At 46.6% G+C, this 20,606-nt stretch overlaps 1 protein-coding gene and 1 pseudogene across 1 annotated transcript; both read left to right on the forward strand.

The window, feature by feature from the left end:
* The first annotated feature begins 7,194 nt into the window (after positions 1 to 7,194).
* On the forward strand, positions 7,195 to 11,661 carry LOC113885354 (annotated as a pseudogene).
* On the forward strand, positions 10,231 to 11,487 carry LOC113885391 (collectin-46-like). Its single transcript, XM_027530719.1, has 2 exons — positions 10,231 to 10,300; positions 11,105 to 11,487. The coding sequence occupies exons 1-2, from the start codon at positions 10,231 to 10,233 to the stop codon at positions 11,485 to 11,487; spliced, it is 453 nt and encodes a 150-aa protein (XP_027386520.1).
* Positions 11,662 to 20,606: the final 8,945 nt, after the last annotated feature.

The following is a 20,606-nucleotide window of genomic DNA, read 5'->3' on the forward strand; positions in this document are numbered from 1 at the left end:
AGAGCTGGGAGCCAGGGACAAAGACGTCCATGGCTTATTAGATAAGGAATCTACGTGTCCAGAAAAGAAGGGTCCTAGCGCAACAGCATACCATGTTCAGCAGAGAGCAGGAAGGACATGGAGGCACTCTTCACCACTTGAGGGAGGAGCCTACCAGTCTAACAGAGAGTTGACGTCAGTTTGTTCATCAGTTGCCAGGGAAACCAGTGTCTGGGCAGCAAGCATGTAGGGGTTGCCAGTAAACCCTGTAATTAATACAATTGGATAGTCATGTGTGTGAAGGAGAGTTGGGCAGGGGATGAACTGAGAGCAAAGAAAGCCATCTTGGGCAAGTAGAGAGTTGTCCTAGATCTAGAGCAGAAAGCAAAAGAGTGACCCCTGCCAGATGGCAGCTTCCCCAGATGTTGTCTCCCACAGGCTGTTGCCTCAGCAGTCCTTCACCTGCCCCACTTCTGCTCAGTTTAGCCAAGCTTCTCCCAGCTCTTTCCTAGGGTCTGAGGAGAAATGTTGAGATGAGGAGGAAGAAAAGTGGGCACAGCAGGTGCTGACTCTTGCAGGCTGCTTTTGCAAGAGTTGTAGATCATTGTGCAACTTACTGTTCTTCTCTGGACCTTGGATCCCTGGACATCATGAAATACAGACACCGATGCTGCCATTTTACTTACAAGGCTGAAGTGGGGAATCCATGAGATCCTGGGCTGAGGTTGCTCTTTGAACTCTAATGTGTGTTTAGTCCTGTCAACATTAGTGGCAGGTGTCCAGAACCCAGGTGGACACCTGAGCTCAGGTGGGGGTGTAATTGAGTGAGTCAATAATAAGGAAATTACCCTACTTCCCGAAGAGAATTCTCAGGAAACTGGGGCTGAGGGTCACATTATAGGGCAGATATAAAGAGCCAGTGCTTACCCAGGAACTCTAATTTGCCTGGATGTTCTGGAGCCTTAGAGGAAGAAACTGTGAGTGTCTCTGTCCTTGCCTCTTAATTTGTTTTCTAATGTCTGGTGAATATCTCCCTGCCTATGTGGGTGTTGAGGAAGGCAGGGTGTGTGTAGATCTTCCACTCCAGGAGGGTCAGTGCCGGTGGTGGGAACAAGTGAGGCAATAAGGGGTGCTCTTTACCCTTCTCCCTTTGTTTGGTGGGAGATGGGCTTCCAGGACAGGGAGAGGGGGAGAGTTGGATAAGGGATCCAACCAGATCTCTGATGCCATTGTCTGGAAGTCCCCAGGATAAAAGCAATTCATCATCTTCTTGGAAGGACGCACGTCTCTGGTCAGGAAACCCCTTTCCTCCCATGAGCCTGCTTGGCAAACTTCAGTCCTTTACTAGGTCCTTTGGGCTTTCTTCCAGGTCTCTGTAACTCCCATAATTCTTCTCCATGCTCAAAGCTTTACAGTTTCTCTCTCAGAGAGGAGAAAAGCCCAACACTGGGAGTGACCCATGTCCTGCACCCTGATCTCACTTAGCTCCTGAGTCCCTTTCTGATAGTAACCAGAAGTTCTATTGGACATCGGCTTTCCTCCTCTGCAGCCAGTCTGCCCCTGGTGGCACCCGTCTCACACATCCCCTCTTCCATGAGGCCCCTGTCCAAGTCCTTTCAGGAGGTCTGGGCAGGACTCTGGGTGCACCAGGAACTTTCCTGGTGGAGCCCAGGAATGAAATATCTGGTAAAGAAGCAATCATGCACGATTCTGTGCTTAGGACAGAACTCACTAGGCATTATCACTCTGGCCTTTTGCTTCATATAGCACTTCAGACTCCAGTACTAGCCTGTGCAGAGCAGCAAGTGAGAGGAAACAAGCCAGCATTGTAAGAGGTAAAGCAACCGACTTTCTGGTACAGAAAAGGAGATCAGAGAGCAGACGAGTCCCACCTGAGGGCACTCAGTGAGTCCCTCCTGATGTGACAATGGCCTCAGTGAGGAATTCTACATCCTGGCCACAGTGCCCCTGGCAAGTGTGAATAGACCCAAAAAAGATGACACAGAGCATCTGAGAGTACATTCATGCTGCTGGCAGACCAGGTCAAAGGCCCAGCTGGTCCACTCATGTCCTCCCTGGCCAGACCTTATCCTAACTTTCCCTAAACTGTTTTTGGAGCCCTGCTACTCTTGGCCCCAGAGGATGGGAGAGGAGATGGGGAAAGGGCTTCTCCTGACCGCCAGGAGCTGGGCCAGCCCTAATCCTCGTCCTTGGACCAAGAGCACCCCCTCTCTCTTTTCCTCTGCCTAGGACATGCTTCTCCTCCCTCTCTCCGTGCTGCTCCTGCTCACACAGCCCTGGAGATCCCTAGGAGCAGAAATGAAGATCTATTCCCAGAAAACACTGGCCAACGGCTGTACCCTTGTTGTGTGTAGGCCCCCGGAGGGTGGCTTGCCTGGTCGTGATGGACAAGATGGGAGAGAAGGCCCCCAGGGGGAGAAGGGAGATCCAGGTAGAGCTGGGACCATGGGCTTTCCCTGATGGGAAGGGGTGGGCACTGGAATTGTAACCAGCTCCAAAACTCTGAATCTTCTGCTGTGGAAACCTTGAAGATGGTCTTCCCAAGAGGGGAGGTTTCCCCCAGATTTTCAATCCACCTAAAACATGGCTTTACTGGTTGGCAAAGATTGGCTTGCTCAAGCCCTCAGCTCCATAAACCACTGGTCCTGATTCCTCCCCTAGGATCTTCAGACTCTACCCACCTCAAGAATGTACAGTGAGTGAATGGCTGGTATTTGGATCCCCTGCTCCAGAACTCAATGGGCTTCCCAGGTGGTGCTAGTGGTAAAGAACCTGCCTGCCAATACAAGGGACTTAGGAAATGCAGGTTTGATCCTTGGGTCAGAAAGACCCCCTGGAGGAGGGCATAGCAACCCCCTCATGTATTCTTGCTTGGAGAATCCCATGGACAGAGGGGCCTGGCCGGCTTTGGTCCATTGCATTGCACATGACTGAAGCAACTTAGTACATACATGTAGGAGACAGGAGATGTAGGTTTGATCCCACAGTTGGGATGATGACCTGGATAGGAAATGGCAACTCACTACATTTTTGCCTGGAGAATCTCATAGACAGAGGAATCCATTGGGCTACAATCCACAGAGTCACAGAGAGTCAGATGCTACTGAGCACAAACCCTCCAAAACTTAACTGTTGTTCGTTCGTATTAAATGTTGCCTCTGCAGAATGTTGAATATTTTTGAACTGATGACAGTGTTGTAAGTTTCAGTTTAATCATCTGTAGATGGGAATAATATCAACCACAAAGTGACAAAGAATTGAGCCAAGGCTTTATTTCTTTGTTGGGTCTTCAAGATAAAGTTATATCCTTCTGCTGTCCCAACCAGCAAATTCTCCTATAGTTTCCAAATGTACTGGTTATTAAAGGAATTGTCTAGAAACACTGAGACACTGGAGAAAATCTGGGTGTTACTGGCAAGAAGTGAAAATTCGATGAACCAGTGACAAGGACGAGGGGACCACCATGGCCCTAGGCCAGGGCTGCGGAGGGATTAACTGAGGTCTTTCATCTTTCTGGAGTTTGTGTTTGATTGGAGAGGAAAGAAATTAACAACATTAAAGCTTAAAAGAATACATAACATCCCCAGGATTTGTAGGGTAAGAGACAAGTATCTGTCTGTCTTTTAGAAAGAAAGTAGCTTCCAACATGAATGGGCTGGGGCTAGAGCAGGCCTCCTAGAAGTGATCTCAGAGGAGGGGTGGTATTCAAGATGCCAGCTCTCTCTAGCTCCCCGAGGGGCCTTGAATTGAAAAGTATCCCTTCCTCTACCTCCCTGCTCTCATGGCCACCATGGTTGTGCAAAGGATGGGCAACCTCTAATGCTCCCTTCTAAGGAGTGACTTGCTTCCCAGGTACCTGCTGCCCTCCCCAGCCAGGGGGGAGCCAAGGAGAGGCTCAACCAGGGACCAGGTGTCTCTGCCTGAGCACAGTGCACCAGAGGTCTGGGATGCGGGGCCCATCCTCCGGGCTCCCATTGATTGCCTAGCGAGATCTGGAGCTAAGAGCAGGACCCAATGTCCAGCACAGAGGCTCTCACCACCCACCAAATACCCCAGTCTCCCTCCACCTGCACATTCTTGGCCCAGGCAAGCCTGGCCCTTCTTACCCTGGGGGAGTGGTTTCCAGATCTGAAATGTCACCTTTCCTCTCCAGGGCTCTGAATCCTTTTCAACCTTGAAGTCTTGTTTCCTATGAGTATGTGCATGTCCATGGGTTGGGGGTGCTGGGATGGAATGAGGGACATCTCATAAGCTGTTTTCTTCCCTTGTTACCTGTGCCTCACAGTTTAAAACTTGATGACAAATTCCTTGCAGACCAGGACCTGGTGCTGACATTTACTTCCTGCTCAGTGCTAGGCAGAAAGCCATGTTCCACAGAGAGATTCTCAGTGAACAGAGAAATGAAATGAGGAAATGAACAAATAAGCGAATGAACAAGTTAGTAGTAACTGACAGATTTCTTTCATTGTCTTTTTGCACATGAATGCTGACTCACAACAGTCAAAAGATGGAAACAACCCAAGTGTCTATCAACATTTATCCACAGTGAATGAATAAAGAAAATGTATTGTATTCATACTATAGAACATTACTCAGCCATAGACTGGAACGAAGTACTGAGATGTGCTGCAAATTGGATGAGCCTCAAGAATGTCACTCCTAGTTTAAAGATGCAGACACAAAGGATCATATATTGTATGTATTTATATAAAATATCCAGAATAGATAACAGAGACAGGCAGCTGCATAGAGGTAGCCAGGGCCTGGAAGGAGGAAGGGACGGAGTGATAAATGGGTATGAAGTTTTCTTTGGGATTAATGAAATAGTCTTGAACTAAAGAGAAGTGGCAGTTGTACAATTATGTCAATGTTCTAAATGCCACTCAATTGTATACTTTAAATGATTAATTACAGGTAATTCCTGAATATCCAGTGGTTAGGATTCAGTGTTCTCACGGCCAGGCCTCAGGTTCAATCCCTGATTGGGGAACTGAGAGCCTGCAAGCTACACATCACAAAAAAAAAAAGGTTATTTTTATATTATGTGAATTTCATCTCAATGAAAAAAGAATATCCAAACTCACAGAACTGAGTGTATAATTCTTGAATCAATAGGCATTTCTCCCTTTAGTCTTTGAAGGCAAATCTCTTATATTTCAGACTTAAGCAGCCTCCTTAAGGTAATGTGATTTTTTTAAATGTTTGGTCATTTTTCCAAAACAAATTAGTACATGGTCACTAAATACAAAAAGAAGAAAATTAAAATTGCCTGAAATGTGCCCCTTAGAACGAACAACTGTTAACACTTGCATATGCTCTTCTTGTGGTTTTTTCAATGTGTGTTACATGTGCACATGCCTGACAATGCATGGACATGTTGAAGAAACTGAATCATATTAAATAGTGTTTATAAGTTTTATCACTTAATAATGAACAATAATGTCATCTATCTTCCATAATGTTAAAAGCATGTTACATAGTTTTTTTTTTTTTTGGATTAAATAGAATTGATCTATAATATATAGAATCAGATGTACATCATAATGAATTCATATTTGCATATGTTGTGAAATGATTGTCACAATAAGTCATCAACACACATAGTTACGATTTGTGTGTGATGAGAACTTTTAAGATCTGCTTGCTCAGCAATGTTCAAGCATGCAACCCAGGATTACTAACTATAGTAACTTCACTGTACATTGTATTCCTGGGACTCAATTGTTTTTTAACTGAACACTTGTATCTTTTGAAGATTTCTATCCATTCTGCTCACTTCCCAACCGCACCTCTAGCAACCACAAATGTGATCTCTGTGTTGTGAGTATGCTGTTTTCATTCATTTGTTTTTTAGACTTCACATATAAGTGAGATCGTATACTACCACCCTTCTCTGTGACTTATGCTTATTCACTAAGCATAGTGACTTCAATGTTTCCCAATGTTGCCTTGAATAATGCCTGAATAATGTTCCATTGTATATGCACCCTGCATTTTCTACATCCATTCCTCCATCCACAGATACTTGGGCTCTAGGCTGCATCTGTGTCTGGGCTACCATGAATGACATTGCAATTAACTTAGGGGTACATGTATCTTTCAGGTTAGTGTTTTCATTTTCTTTAGTTAAATGCTCAGAAGGGCAATTGATGGATTCTACGGTAGCTCTAGTTTTAACTTGCTGAGAAACCTCCATGCTGTCTCCATAGTGGCTGCTCCATTTGCATCCCTACTGCACAAAGTTTCCTTTTCTCTACTTCTGCAGCACTTCCTATTTGCTGTCTGATAATAGCCATTCTGAGAGGTGTGAGGTGACAGCTCATTATGCTTTTGATTTCTATTTCTTTGGTGGTAAGTGTCAGGTGTCATTTCTGACAGAAACTTTGGTTCTGGGAAAGGGGGAAGGCAGGGAGTCCATGGTCCGGGGTAAAAGCTGACAGACTTAACTGCCATAAATACCGTGGCCTTGGGGCAGGGGCAGGTGCATTGTATGCAAAGTCAGGTCGTCTAGGTTTGGATCTGCCTCCAACTCTGCAAGCCTGTTTCCTCACCTGTAAAATGGAGATGGAGACACGAATTTTCCTACATCACCACTGGACCAGTCAGCTGAAGGGGGAGTGTCTGCACCCTACAGAACCCTGGAAGTTGCCAGGGCCCTGACCTGCAGGCAGCTGGCTCCTCCTGGGCTGGGATCAGCATTTTGTCCATCTCTTCTGTGGCCACAGGTTCACCAGGACCTGCAGGACGAGCAGGGAGGCCTGGACCAGCTGGTCCCATAGGACCGAAAGGGGACAATGGCTCTGCTGGAGAACCCGGACCAAAGGGAGACACTGGACCACCTGGTGAGCAGCTGGGCATGGAATGCAGGTGTTTGCAGATGGTGTGCTGCCGCTAGGCCATGGAAGTAGGCCTGCACAGATTCTACCTGCACAGATTCTACCTGCACAGATTCTAAAGAAATAGAAATCAAAATCATCCCAGGAGGATGAAGGAGGTCATTCTCAAGGTGGTACAGGGTTATCTCAGGGAAAACTGGAGCTCCTGGGGAGGGTGGAGAGTGAGGGCAACATCTTTAGGAGGAGGCTGCCTGTCTGACTTCTATTACAGCCCTATCTTTTATGCACTCCCACTTCCAAGGAGATTCAGTGTCACTGACTGGGCTGGTCCTTTTTCCCAGGGCCTCCAGGTATGCCTGGACCAGCTGGAAGAGAGGGCCCCTCAGGGAAGCAGGGGAGCATGGGACCTCCAGGCACACCAGGCCCCAAAGGAGACACTGGGCCCAAAGGTAGGAGGGTGGTATGTGGTGGGTGAGGGAGGGAGAAGGGAGGGGTGACGTTGGCAGCCCTGCTGGGGACCAAGGAATGTGCACAGTGCCTGGAGAAGCCTGGAACCTCCGTGCCTGGTAGGCCTGGCCTGGGCCGCTCCCCCCACTTTCCCACACTGGCTGAATTTCCCCGATACTGTTGCTAGAGGACACCAAGCGATCAGGAGCAGTCTCTCAGGTTGCTCTCTCACCTGGAGCTGTGGGTGACAAACTGCACTGCTGAAGAAATGGTACCTGCTGAGCACACTCTCAGCCATGTTTCTCCAATGTGTTCCTTCCTCAGGAGGAATGGGTGCCCCAGGCATGCAGGGCTCCCCAGGCCCCGCAGGTCTCAAAGGAGAGAGAGGTGCTCCTGGTGAGCTCGGAGCCCCTGGAAGTGCTGGGGTGGCAGGTAAGCAATGGACGTGGGGCTGGGCTCATATTCCCCTGTGCCCACCCCCACCACCCTCCAGGTCAGAGCTGGCATTCCAGGGAGAGAGCCAGTGTTGGGTTTCGGGAACTGTCTGTGTCCAGGGAGAGGGTGGTGTGAGCAGCAGGGACTGTCTGCATTCAGGGAAGGCTGGTTGTTAGGTTATGGGACAGTCAGTGTATAGAGAGGATGCAAGATGAAGTTCCAGGCACAGAGGGACATTTGTATGTGGGAGGGTGTACTCCTGGGGATATGACAGTCCATGTGTGGAGGTTGAGGGGGGCACAAAAATGCTAACATATATGTTCAGCACTCACCCATTTCTACTTCTCTTATCCAGGGCCTGCTGGAGCCATAGGTCCGCAGGGCCCTTCAGGTGCCAGGGGCCCCCAGGACTGAAGGGGGACAGAGGTGATCCTGGAGAAAGAGGAGCAAAGGGGGAGAGTGGGCTTGCAGGTAAGGAAGACTTGGGGGCCCCATTAGGGTATGAGGGCAGGGAGGCGGCCTTATTCAGCTCAGCTCTCCTCTCAGATAACCCATTTCATTACAGGTGGGGGTCAAAGCAGGAAAAGTTGACAGGGTGTATGGCGAGGTGGACTCTGGTCTTAGCCTCTATGACTCACTGGAGGATAACCTGAGCAGATTCTCTATCTGATCTTTATGACAGGTCAACCTCCCTCTCCAGTTCATCAGATAACCTTGAACATCAAATAACTCAATGGATGGGAAATACTCAAGCTATGTGTATTCCTCTCCTACAACCATACCACCCCCTGCAATGCAAAAGGAAGTGCTATCAGATTCCTGGAATTTGGAATTAAAATGACATCTGGTTCACTGTCAGTGAGGCAAGGGACCTGTTCAGGGGATATTGTTCAGAAGAGAACCCCAGGAAATCCCATGGACGCAGAGGCCAGCTAGATCAGAAGAGGACTTCCTAGGTCTCTGTTCCACCTCTTTACCCCACTCCCAACTGGCGTCCCCACCTGGACTTTCTTCCCTCGAGGCCTGGGCTCTGAGTGACCCCAGACTGTTCTGGATCTGTCTTTACATGGCCTCTCTCTCCTGCAGACGTCAATGCTCTCAAGCAGCGGGTGACCATCTTAGAGGGACAACTACAACGCCTCCAGAATGCCTTCTCTCGGTATAAGAAAGGTGAGTTCCTGGACCTGACCCTAGCCAGGCCCTGAGCGTGAGCCTCAGAATTAGTCTAGGCTTGGCGTGTAGTATGCTTGGCTGGGCCTAATTGGACTTGCTGGGACCATGACTGGGACTGGACCTAGACCTGGGGCAGGAGCGGGGCTAAGGACAGTGCTGGGGCAGAGCTGTTCCCCACGTGCTCCAGAAGCTCAAGTAGATGCACGGGAAAAGGAGGAGGATGTGGTTTGAGTCATCCGTTCAGCCGACCTTACCCCGGCCTACCCTGGCGGGTTCCTATAACAGACAAGGGGACATGCAACCTAGGATGCATTTCTTCCCTCTGTGGGGCCAGGTATCCAAATGCCCAGAGAAGAAGCTGCACAGCCCAGGGCAGCAGAGAATCCAGACATGACCCTGAGAGCAGAGGTGGGATGCTGCCTGTGGGGTTCAAGGCTGCTCAGACCTATCCTTGGTGTGTGGCCAAGTATCTTACCCTAAAGATGTCCCTGGGTCTGGAAGGAATAGGCTGCCTCCAGTCTCTGGCCAGTCCTGGACTCCCCTGCACCTCTTGGGGAGTTTAAAGCAGAGATTCTTCCCTAAGCCTGGATCCTAAGCAGGCAGAGGCCTCTTGGAGCACACACCTGAGTGCCCTGCGTCTTTGGGATGCTCCATCAACTGCCCTTCCTCCTTCTCTGCTCTCCCTGATGACAGCTTTGAATGCACATCACTTATCAAACCTCACTGACCCAAAAAAAGTAGAGTTTTCTGAAGAAGCAGAGCATTAAGGGGCCTGATTGGGTGAGACATAGGGTTAGCTCCTAAGAACTCAAGCCAATTAAGTACTGAAGTAGTGGAATGAGAATTCTCAGCAGTTTATGTGTTCCTTCTTGCACAATCATATTTACATACCAATGTACTACCTCATTCCCTGGTAGCTCAGCTGGTAAAGAATCTTCCTGCATTGCAGGAGACCTGGGTTTGATCTCTGGGTCGGGAATATCCCCTGGAATGGAAATGGCAAACCACTCCGATATCCTAGCCTGGAAAATCTCATGGACAGAAGTCCCTGGTGGGCTTCAGTACATGGGGTCAAAAAGAGTTGGGCACAACTTAAAACCTAACCCTTCATGCAGACTTATATAAACAAAGGTGAACTTGGGCATATGTGCTGGCCACCTGTGTGTATGTAAACACCATCACTCAGTCCACACCACCTACATACATGAACACACATGCAGACATATGCACACCCATCCTGATGGACCTTGAGTCAGCCCATGTACCTTCAGATGGACACACGGATGTATTCACACATGCACACACATACCCACCCAGATGCATGGGACATAAACCAATCATGGCACACAAGCTTGCACTGACCTTGTCTGGGGCTGTCTGGGCGCCATCCAGACTACGTGGAAAAACTGGTCTCTGATTGCTTGTTGAAGTTACTCAGAGGAAAAGGGCAGTGGGTCAGGGTGCAGCCTGGGTTCAGAACCAGTCCAGTGAGCCCTCTTAGGAGCCCAGAAGATTTCCATGCAGACCCTGGAAGTCAGAGTGGTGTGGATGGGATGGAATAAAAAGAGATACTTAACAGGTCACATCAGGGTTGCTGTTTTGCAATGTACCTTTTCCTTAGAAATAAGGGATTAGACTCTGAAAAGAGATATGACTTTCCCTTATCACCTGAGATGTCATTGCCAGGATAGGGCTGAACACATGACTTTCTGAAGCCCAGACAGGAGTCTCTCCAAAGCTGTTCCCACCGTGCCCTCCCGCTCCCACATAGAGCTCTCAGATGTCGTCATCCCCTGCTCAGTGGTCCAGGGAGGCTGACTGGCCATAGGTTCACCTGCGAGCATATGGAAGCCAACACTGGACTGCCCCCAGTGCAGAGATCAGCACTTGGCTGCTCTCAGATGCACCTCTGTCCTCCCCTTTCTCCTCACCCCTTCACACAGCACAGAACCGCTCAGACAACTCCACATGCCCAGTCATCATGCAAGGGTGAGACTGAGCCACCTGGTTGGTGTTTTCCACACTCTTAGGAACTGCCCTGACCTCTACAGTGTCGTTTCCCTGTCAAAGTCTTTCCTATTTACACAGTAATTAAAATGCCTTGCTTTTGTTCTATCTGGTGCCCTGGTACCCTCGTGGGAGCTGGGGACTCCAGTTGAAGCACAAGATCTAGGTGCTGCCGCATCCCCAACCTGAATCTCCTCTTCCCCTAGCGGTGCTCTTCCCTGATGGCCAGGCTGTTGGGAAGAAGATCTTCAAGACGGCAGGTGCTGTAAAATCATATTCGGATGCCCAGCAGCTCTGCAGAGAGGCTAAGGGACAGCTGGCCTCCCCACGCTCTGCAGCTGAGAACGAGGCCGTGGCACAGCTGGTCAGAGCCAAGAACAATGATGCTTTCCTGAGCATGAATGACATCTCCACGGAGGGCAAGTTCACCTACCCCACGGGGGAGTCACTGGTCTATTCCAACTGGGCCAGTGGGGAGCCCAACAACAACAATGCTGGACAACCAGAGAACTGTGTGCAGATCTATCGGGAGGGCAAGTGGAATGACGTACCCTGCAGTGAGCCACTCCTTGTGATCTGCGAGTTTTGAGCTCCCCCACCCACCCCAGGGAAGGGGCAGTGCCCAGAGCTGTGAGCTGCCAACATCCCAATAAAAAGTTGACCCTCTGCTGCTCACGGCTTCCCCACTGAGCCACGGGATGAGGCCACAAGCCAGGCCTCCTATGGAACTCCTCCCTCAGAATAAAGTTTGAAACTGGCTTCACATCTGGAAGATCTGTCACAAAATAGGGTGCGGTGGGGGTGGGCAGCTTGCTGACTCAGGGGAAAGGCTAAAAGGAGGTCTCCAAGATGCCCTTGTTGAAAACTTCAGAGTCTCCTCCTCAACAAGACAGGTGTCTAGCCCTCCACGTCTGCCAAATATGGACTGCATTTGACCCCACTAGTCACTGCTACATCCTTCCCTTTTCTCTTCTGCCTTCAATCTTTTTATCCTTCAGCCTCTTTCACTCTTCTCTCCTCCTCTCCTGGACATCCACAGAGAGGAGCAGGCACCTCAGCTCTGGCTAACACTCTACACAATGGTGAAAAATAAAAAGATTTTTCTCCAAGATCATTGTCAAGACAAGGAAAGTGAAAGTGAAAGTCTCTCAGTAGTGTCCAACTCTTTGTCAGCCCATGGGCTAATCAGTCCATGGAATTCTCCAGGCCAGAATACTGGATTGGGTAGCCTTTGCCTTCTCCAGGGGATCTTCCCAACCCAGGAATCAAACCCATGTCTCTTGCATTGCATTCAGATTCTTTACCAGCTGAGCCAGAAAGATACCCTCTCTTTTTTTAAAATTTATTTTAATTTGAAGTTAATTACTTTACAATATTGTATTGGTTTTGCCATACATCAACATGAATCCACCACAGGTATACACATGTTCCCCATTCTGAACCCCCCTCCCTCCTCCCTCCCTGTACCATCCCTCTGGGTTGTCTCAGTGCACCAGCCCCAAGCATCCAGTATCATGCATCGAACCTGGACTGGCGATTCGTTTCATATATGATATTATGCATGTTTCAATGCCATTCTCCCAAATCATCCCACCCTCTCCCTCTCCCACAGAGTCCAAAAGACTGCTCTATACATCTATGTCTCTTTTGCTGTCTCGCATACAGGGTTATCGTTACCATCTTTCTAAATTCCATATGTATGCCTTAGTATACTGTATTGGTGTGTTTCTTTCTGACTTACTTCACTCTGTATAATAGGCTCCAGTTTCATCCACCTTATTAGAACTGATTCAAATGTATTGTTTTTAATGGCTAGGTAATATTCCATTGTATATATGTACCACTACTTTCTTATCCATTCATCTGCTGATGGACATCTAGGTTGCTTCTATGTCCTGGCTATTATAAACAGTGCTGCGATGAACTTTGGGGTACACATGTCTCTTTCAATTCTGATTTCCTCAATGTGTATGCCCAGCAGTGGGATTGCTGGGTCATAAGGCAGTTCTAGTTCCAGTTTTTTTTAAGGAATCTCCCCACTGTTCTCCATAGTGGCTGTACTAGTTTGCATTCCCACCAACAGTGGAAGAGGGTTCCCTTTTCTCCCTCCTCTCTCCAGCATTTATTGCTTGTAGACTTTTGGATAGCAGCCATTCTGACTGCTATGAAATAATACCTCATGGTGGTTTTGATTTGCATTTCTCTGATAATGAGTGATGTTGAGCATCCTTTCATGTGTTTCTTAGCCATCTGTATGTCTTCTTAATATTTAGAGAAGAGCTAAGGATATCAGCCCTGGGATTTCTTTGGAAGGAATGATGCTAAAGCTGAAACTCCAGTACTTTGGCCACCTCATGAGAAGAGTTGACTCTTTGGAAAAGACTCGGATGCTGGGAGGGATTGGGGGCAGGAGGAGAAGGGGATGACAGAGGATGAGATGGCTGGATGGCATCACTGACTCAATGGATGTGAGTCTGGGTGAACTCCGGGAGTTGGTGGTGGACAGGGAGGCCTAGTATGCTGTGATTCATGGGGTCGCAAAGAGTCAGACACGACTGAGTGACTGATCTGAACTGAACACCTACCCTACTCAAACTCTTCCAGAAAATTGCAGAGGAAGGTAAACTTCCAAGGTCATTCTACGAGGCCACCATCACCCTAATACCAAAACCTGACAAAGATGCCACAAAAAAAGAAAACTACAGGCGAATATCACTGATTAACATAGATGCAAAAATCCTTAACGAAATTCTAGCAATGAGAATCCAATAACACATTAAAAAGATCATACATCATGACCAAGTGGGCTTTAACCCAGGGATGCAAGGATTCTTCAGTATCCACAAAATCAATCAATGTAATACACCACATTAACAAATTGAAAAATAAAAGCCATGTGATTATGTCAATAGATGCAGAGAGAGCCTTTGACAAAATTCAACATCTGTTTACGGTAAAACTCTTGAGAAACCAGGAATAGAAGGAACATACCTCAACATAATAAAAGCTATATATGACAAGTCCACAGCAAACATTATCCTCAATGGTGAAAAAGTGAAAGCATTTCCCCTAAAGTAGGGAACAAGATAAGGGTGCCCACTTTCACCATTACTATTCAACATAGTTTTGGAAGTTTTGGCCACAGCAGTCAGAGCAGAAAAAGAAATAAAAGGAATCCAGATTGGAAAAGAAGAAGTAAAACTCTCACTGTTTGCAGATGACATGATTCTCTACATAGAAAACCCTAACGACTCCACCAGAAAATTACTAGAGCTAATCAATGAATATGTGGCAGGATATAAAATCAACACACAGAAATCCCTTGCATTCCTATGCCCTAATAATAAGAAAACAGAGAAATTAAGGAAACAATTCCATTCACCATTGCAACAAAAAGAATAAAATACTTAGGAATATATCTACCTAAAGAAACCTAAGACCTATATATAGAAAACTGTAAAGCACTGGTGAAAGAAATCAAAGAGGACACTAATACCATGTTCATGGATCGGAAGAATCAATATAGTGAAAATGAGTATATTTCCCAAAGCAATCTATAGATTCACTGCAATCCCTATCAAGCTACCAACAATATTTTTCAGAGAGCTAGAACAAATAATTTCACAATTTGTATGGAAATACAAAAAACCTCGAATAGCCAAAGCAATCTTGAGAAAGAAGAATGGAACTGGAGGAATCAACCTGCCTGACTTCAGGCTCTACTACAAAGCCAGTCATCAAGACAGTATGGTACTGGCACAAAAACAGAAATATAGATCAATGGAACAAAATAGATGCCCAGAGATTAAACTACACACCTATGGACACCTTATCTTTGACAAAGGCGGCAAGAATATACAATGGATTAAAGACAATCTCTTTAACAAGTGGTGCTGGGAAAACTGGTCAACCACTTGTAAAAGAATGAAACTAGAACACTTTCTAACACCATACACAGAAATAAACTCAAAATGGATTAAAGATCTAAACGTAAGACCAGAAACTATAAAACTCCTAGAGGAGAACATAGGCAAAAGACTCTCCGACATAAATCACAGCAGGATCCTCTTTGACCCACCTCCCAGAATATTGGAAATAAAAGCAAAAATAAACAAATGGGACCTAATTAAACTTAAAAGCTTCTGTACCACAAAGGAAACTATAAGCAAGGTGAAAAGACAGCCTTCAGTATGGGAGAAAATAATAGCAAATGAAGCAACTGAAAAACAACTCATCTCAAAAATATAAAAGCAACATCTGCAGCTCAATTCCAGAAAAATAAACGACCCAATAAAAAACTGGGTCAAAGAACTAAATAGACATTTCTCCAAAGAAGACATACAGATGGCTAACAAACACATTCAAAGATGCTCAACATCACTCATTATCAGAGAAATGCAAATCAAAACCACAATGAGGTGCCATTTCATGCCAGTCAGAATGGCTGCGATCCAAAAGTCTACAAGCAATAAATGCTGGAGAGGGTGTGAAGAAAAGGGAACCCTCTGACACTGTTGGTGGGCATGCAAACTAGTACAGCCACTATGGAGAACAGTGGGGAGATTCCTTAAAAAACTGGAAATAGAACTGCCTTATGACCCAGCAATCCCACTGCTGGGCATACACACCAAGTAAACCAGAATTGAAAGAGACACATGTACCCCAATGTTCATCGCAGCACTGTTTATAATAGCCAGGACATGGACACAACCTAGATGTCCATCAGCAGATGAATGGATAAGAAAGCAGTGGTACATATATCCAATGGAGTATTACTCAGCCATTAAAAAGAATTCATTTGAATCAATTCTTATGAGGTGCATGAAACTGGAGCCTATTACACAGAGTGAGTAAGCCAGAAAGTAAAACACCAATACAGTATACTAATGGATATATATGGAATTTAGAAAGATGGTAACGATAATCCTGTATGCGAGACAGCAAAAGAGACACTGATGTATACAACAGTCTTTTGGACTCTGTGGGAGAGGGAGAGGGTGGGATGATTTTGGAGAATAGTATTGAAATGTATAATATATATGAAACAAATCGCCAGTCCAGGTTTGATGCATGATACTGGATGCTTGGGGCTGGTGCACTGAGACGACCCAGAGAGATGGTATGGGGAGGGAGGAGGGAGGGGGGTTCAGGATGGGTAACACGTGTATATCTGTGGTGGATTCATGTTGATATATGTCAAAGCCAATACAATATTGTAAAGTAATTAACCTCCAATTAAAATAAATAAATTTAAAAAATTAAAAATAATTAAAAAATCAGCAGAAACATAAAAAAAAGAAAAGAAAAGACCGTGATGTTGGGAAAGATTGAAGGTGGGAGGAGAAGGGGACAACAGAGATGAGATGGTTGGATGGCATCACCAACTCAATGGGCATGAGTTTGAGTAGACTCTGGGAGATGGCAATGGATAGGGTGTGCTGGAGTCCAAGGGGTCACAAAGAGTCAGACACAACTGAGTGACAACTGAACAAACAGATAGTACCCAATATTCTTTGGGGGAGCTTCCCTGGTGGTACAGTGGTTAAGACTTCCTGCTTGCAATGCAGGAAATATGGATTCCATTGTTGGTCAGGAACTAGGATCCCCATACCTTGCTCCATGGCCAAAAACAAAAGAAAGAAACCAATAAGCTATGGGTCACAGGGACTTCAAACTGAGGGTACACTGGGGAGAAAACTTGTTTTTCTTTTTTGGCTTTACCATGTTGCTTATGGGCTCTCAGCTCCCTGACCAGGAACTGAACCCAGGCCACAGCTGTGAAACCCAGGAATCCTAACCACTGGGCCACCAGTTGTTGGGGGTTCTTTGTACCTTTATACCAACCCATTCTTAAACTCTCAAGAAGACATGATTCTCCTGATTCCCTTTGGGATGTACAAGACAGCATTTACTCAAATCCTAGTAGTTATTTATCATCCCTTGGGAATACATGTGGCCCTAAGTGGTTGAGGGGTACAGGCTCATTTGAATGGATGGTTAAGAAGGAAAGTCCATAAAATAATTAGGGGTTGGGCTGGGTGGGCATGTGATTTATTCCTTTATTCCTTATCTCCAAGATACACCTATGCTGAACCACCTCTCCTGTAAGTTCTGAAGTGATTATGAAACAGTGGTAACCAGGATCTTGTGCTTGAGGGCCCTAGGGCCCCAAATCCACCTTCCTCAAATCCACCCTCTCCTACCCCTTGGGATAACCTAATCATCTCAGGTGTTTGACCTTATCCTTGGTGGGGATTGAAACACAATTATACCTAAATGAGAACTGTTCTCCAAAAGGTAGGAAGATAGTGATTTGGGGTATATCTTAGTCTCTTTTGGAGAAGGCAATGGCAACCCACTCCAGTACTCTTGCCCAGAAAATCCCAGGGATGGAGGAACCTGGTAGGCTGCAGTCCATGGGGTCACTAAGAGTTGGACATGACTGAGCAACTTCACTTTCATTTTCTGTTTCATGCTTTGGAGAAGGAAATGGCAACCCACTCCAGTGTTCTTGCCTGGAGAATCCCAGGGACTGGGGAGCCTGGTGGGCTGTCATCTATGGGGTCGCACAGAGTCGGACATGACTGAAGCGACTTAGCAGGCTTAGCAGTTAGTCTCTTTGGATACAAATGAAAGAGTCATTTGTACCCAAAAACCTATGATCCTGCTTCAACTGGCTTGCAAGACCCTTCTGTTCTGCATGGAGAGAAAGGAAATTCAGTCTCATCAGAAAAGTGCTTCTCTGATACAGCCTGCAGGAAGAGTGTTGATTCAAACTCAGGTGCTTTTCATCTGGACTTGGTGGCTGCTTATGTCTGAACATCTGTCCATAAGAGATGAGCTTATAGTCATATAAGTGGGCACATGAACTGAAGGCATGAATTTCAATCCATGCCTAAAACCAAGAAAGGCATCTGAGCCACAGAAAGTGATTTTTCATTTGGATCCCAGCTCGTAGCAGAGGGAGAAATGTTTTAAGGAATGCCTGTATACCTGAGGACTTGAGCACTCTGGGTAGTGAAGGGTAGGCAGATTACTATCTGAGCTAAGAATCAACAAATGGGGGCTACTAAGACATCAACTTCAAGGAAATGAAAGGACAATAAAGGCAATAGTACATGAAGAGTCCTCCATTTTAGCCAACCAATGGACAAGTCACTCCTAGCCAGGTGTGATGGAGAAGGCAATGGCACCCCACTCCAGTAGTCTTGCCTGGAAAATCCCATGGACGGAGGAGTCTGGTAGGCTGCAGTCTATGGGGTCGCTAGGAGTCGGACACGACTGAGCGACTTCACTTTCACTTTTCACTTTCACGCATTGGAGAAGGATATGGCAACCCACTCCAGTGTTCTTGCCTGGAGAATCCCAGGGATGGGGGAGCCTGGTGGGCTGCCACCTATGGGGTTGTACAGAGTCGGACATGACTGAAGCAACTTAGCAGCAGCAGCAGCCAGGTGTGGACAGTTGCTCTGAATTTGCACCTAGTATACAATGATCAGATGAAAGGTATAAATCAAATCCCCAAGATTTGACCTCAGAGACACTGCCCTCTGCCTGACGGGTCAAGGGGGAAACAGAGCTGGATTCTTACTTCTTCTGATGTCCATGTCTCTATTTTCCTGCCTGTGTTATGGTTTTAGAAGCAAAGAGCTCAGCACCCAGAATAGAGCAGAAGTGGGTCTATAAATGCTCTGGTGGAAGGCACCACTGCCAGACCTCCCCTGACAGTTCCCAGAGACCAAAACAAAAGCAACCTGCCCACTGCTGTTGGGCTGGACCTCACAGGCCTTCATGCCTTGTAGATGCCCTGCCCTAAGACTGAAGTAAGGGGGAGAGACTGCAACAAAGACATCAATGGTTATTGGACAGGGCATCTTACATGTTTGAAACACATTATCCTAGAGTGATGTGCCAATGTTTATAGCAGCTAGGAAATGGCAGCAATTTTTGGCACTGGGGAGAAGTGTCAATGTGTCCCCCTACCCTTTACAGGGGGAGTTGATGTCAGCTGGGCTTATCTGTTACCAGGGAAATCTACAGCTAGATCAGCAGCCAGCACGTAGGTGGTTATTAATTAAGCAATGTATGAAATAGGATTGAGCAGTCCTGTGAGTGGAGCAGGGACTGGTTGAGCAGGGAGGTGTAGTAAAAGAAAGAGAACAGCCATGTCAAATGGGCTGACCATACACTCCATCCCTATATAACCTGCATGACCTATGACCCTTACTATCTAGGTCCACCCCTCTTCCACAGTATTCCCGGCCTCAGGTATACAAAGGTGCACCACAGTCAGATACCACAAATGCAATACAGACAACCACAGCTGCGAGTACTGAGAGTCCAAAGAACAGGCAATCTTTGGAGACAGCCATTTATCAGGACAATTTTTCATGGAATTCCTGAGGATAACAACAGCATATCACTGTAGACCCACCATCAGATTCATTATGGAGTGAGGTCACCATTGTTGCCATGTCTGCAAATAGATTCCTTACCACTCAGACTAGACATGAAATGTAAGATGTCTAACAGACTCAGTGCAGGGAAGATCATGACCATTAAGCAAAATACAAGCAGTCACAGCATTCTGACATAATAACACCCCTGACTGCGTTTTTTGTCCTGGCTAGAGTACCATTACTCTGTCCAAACTCAGTCCACTCCAGCCAGTGTCAAAAAACACTGGAGGGGTATAACAGAACACAAGGTTAATATAATGGTGCCTTTTCTAGTAGGGGACCTAGATTAATTTCTTAGTTATTTTATGTGGGTGCAGATGAAATCTTTAAGTCCCTTATTCCTAATCCCTACAGGGCTGCAAACCCAAAACACCTGGGACATCCATACCAGTTTCAGTCCCAGAGCCACTTACAGTATGTTCCCTTGGGTAATCCTGTAGCAAGGGCAAAAGTTATTCTCCTGATTGTTAGCTGGTAATGATATTTGGCTGATCAGCAGTTGAACTCCGATGATGTTGAATAGTTTGCTCTGGTTTAATACAAGGTAGGTACGCCCTGTGCTGACTGCTCTTGGAATATTTAATGAAAAGCTCTGTGACTTAAGCTAGCCTCTTGGTTCACAGGTCGAGACAGTGGGTCCCTGTATCTGCTGTTGCTTACTCAGTCCACTCGTCCATTAGGCTGGCAGCAGTAGGGCTGTAGGACAGGCGGAAATGCCTGAGTATGGCATTCTTATCAGCCCATTCCTGAACTTCATGGCCACTAAAGCGGTGTTTTTTGCATTGCTCAGCAAGTTGAGTAGGCCCACTGTAGCAGCTTCCACCTGTTGTAAAGCATGTAGGCCGCATAGAGCCTTGTTCCTTGGCACTATATCCCTGCTCTACCCCCTCCCACACCTGGGACCAGAAGCCCAAGGGCACTCTTTTTCTTTCGCCATTGCCACAGGTCCTAACCAAACCCTTCATGGTAACCGACCATGGCCAATTCACAAGCTGTCCCACTTAGTGTCTCTAAAGCCTGTAATTGTTTAGGGGTGGTGGGTCAGGGGTATGTTTGTATTTTGTAAAAAACAATAAAACCAGAAAGGCTCTTGTGTTTTGCCAGTATCACAAGCCCTCCCCAGGCAGTCAGGTGAAGCACAAGCCCAGGCTGCTACTTTTAAACTGGAAAGAAACTGAGGTTAATAGGATGCCATCAGTTTAATGGAAGAGAAAGATATCTCTCACAGGAGCCCACTTGCTAGGGGAAT

This window comes from Bos indicus x Bos taurus, chromosome 28 (genome assembly GCF_003369695.1).
Source record: "Bos indicus x Bos taurus breed Angus x Brahman F1 hybrid chromosome 28, Bos_hybrid_MaternalHap_v2.0, whole genome shotgun sequence".
Taxonomy (NCBI): domain Eukaryota; kingdom Metazoa; phylum Chordata; class Mammalia; order Artiodactyla; family Bovidae; genus Bos; species Bos indicus x Bos taurus.

Excerpts from the sequence above, each read along its gene's own strand:
- LOC113885391 (XM_027530719.1), top strand. The coding sequence starts at position 10,231 with ATGGCACACAAGCTTGCACTGACCTTGTCTGGGGCTGTCTGGGCGCCA. Across the intron at positions 10,301-11,104 it reads CAGACTACGTGGAAAAACTG|CGGTGCTCTTCCCTGATGGC; the intron begins GTCTCTGATTGC and ends CTCTTCCCCTAG.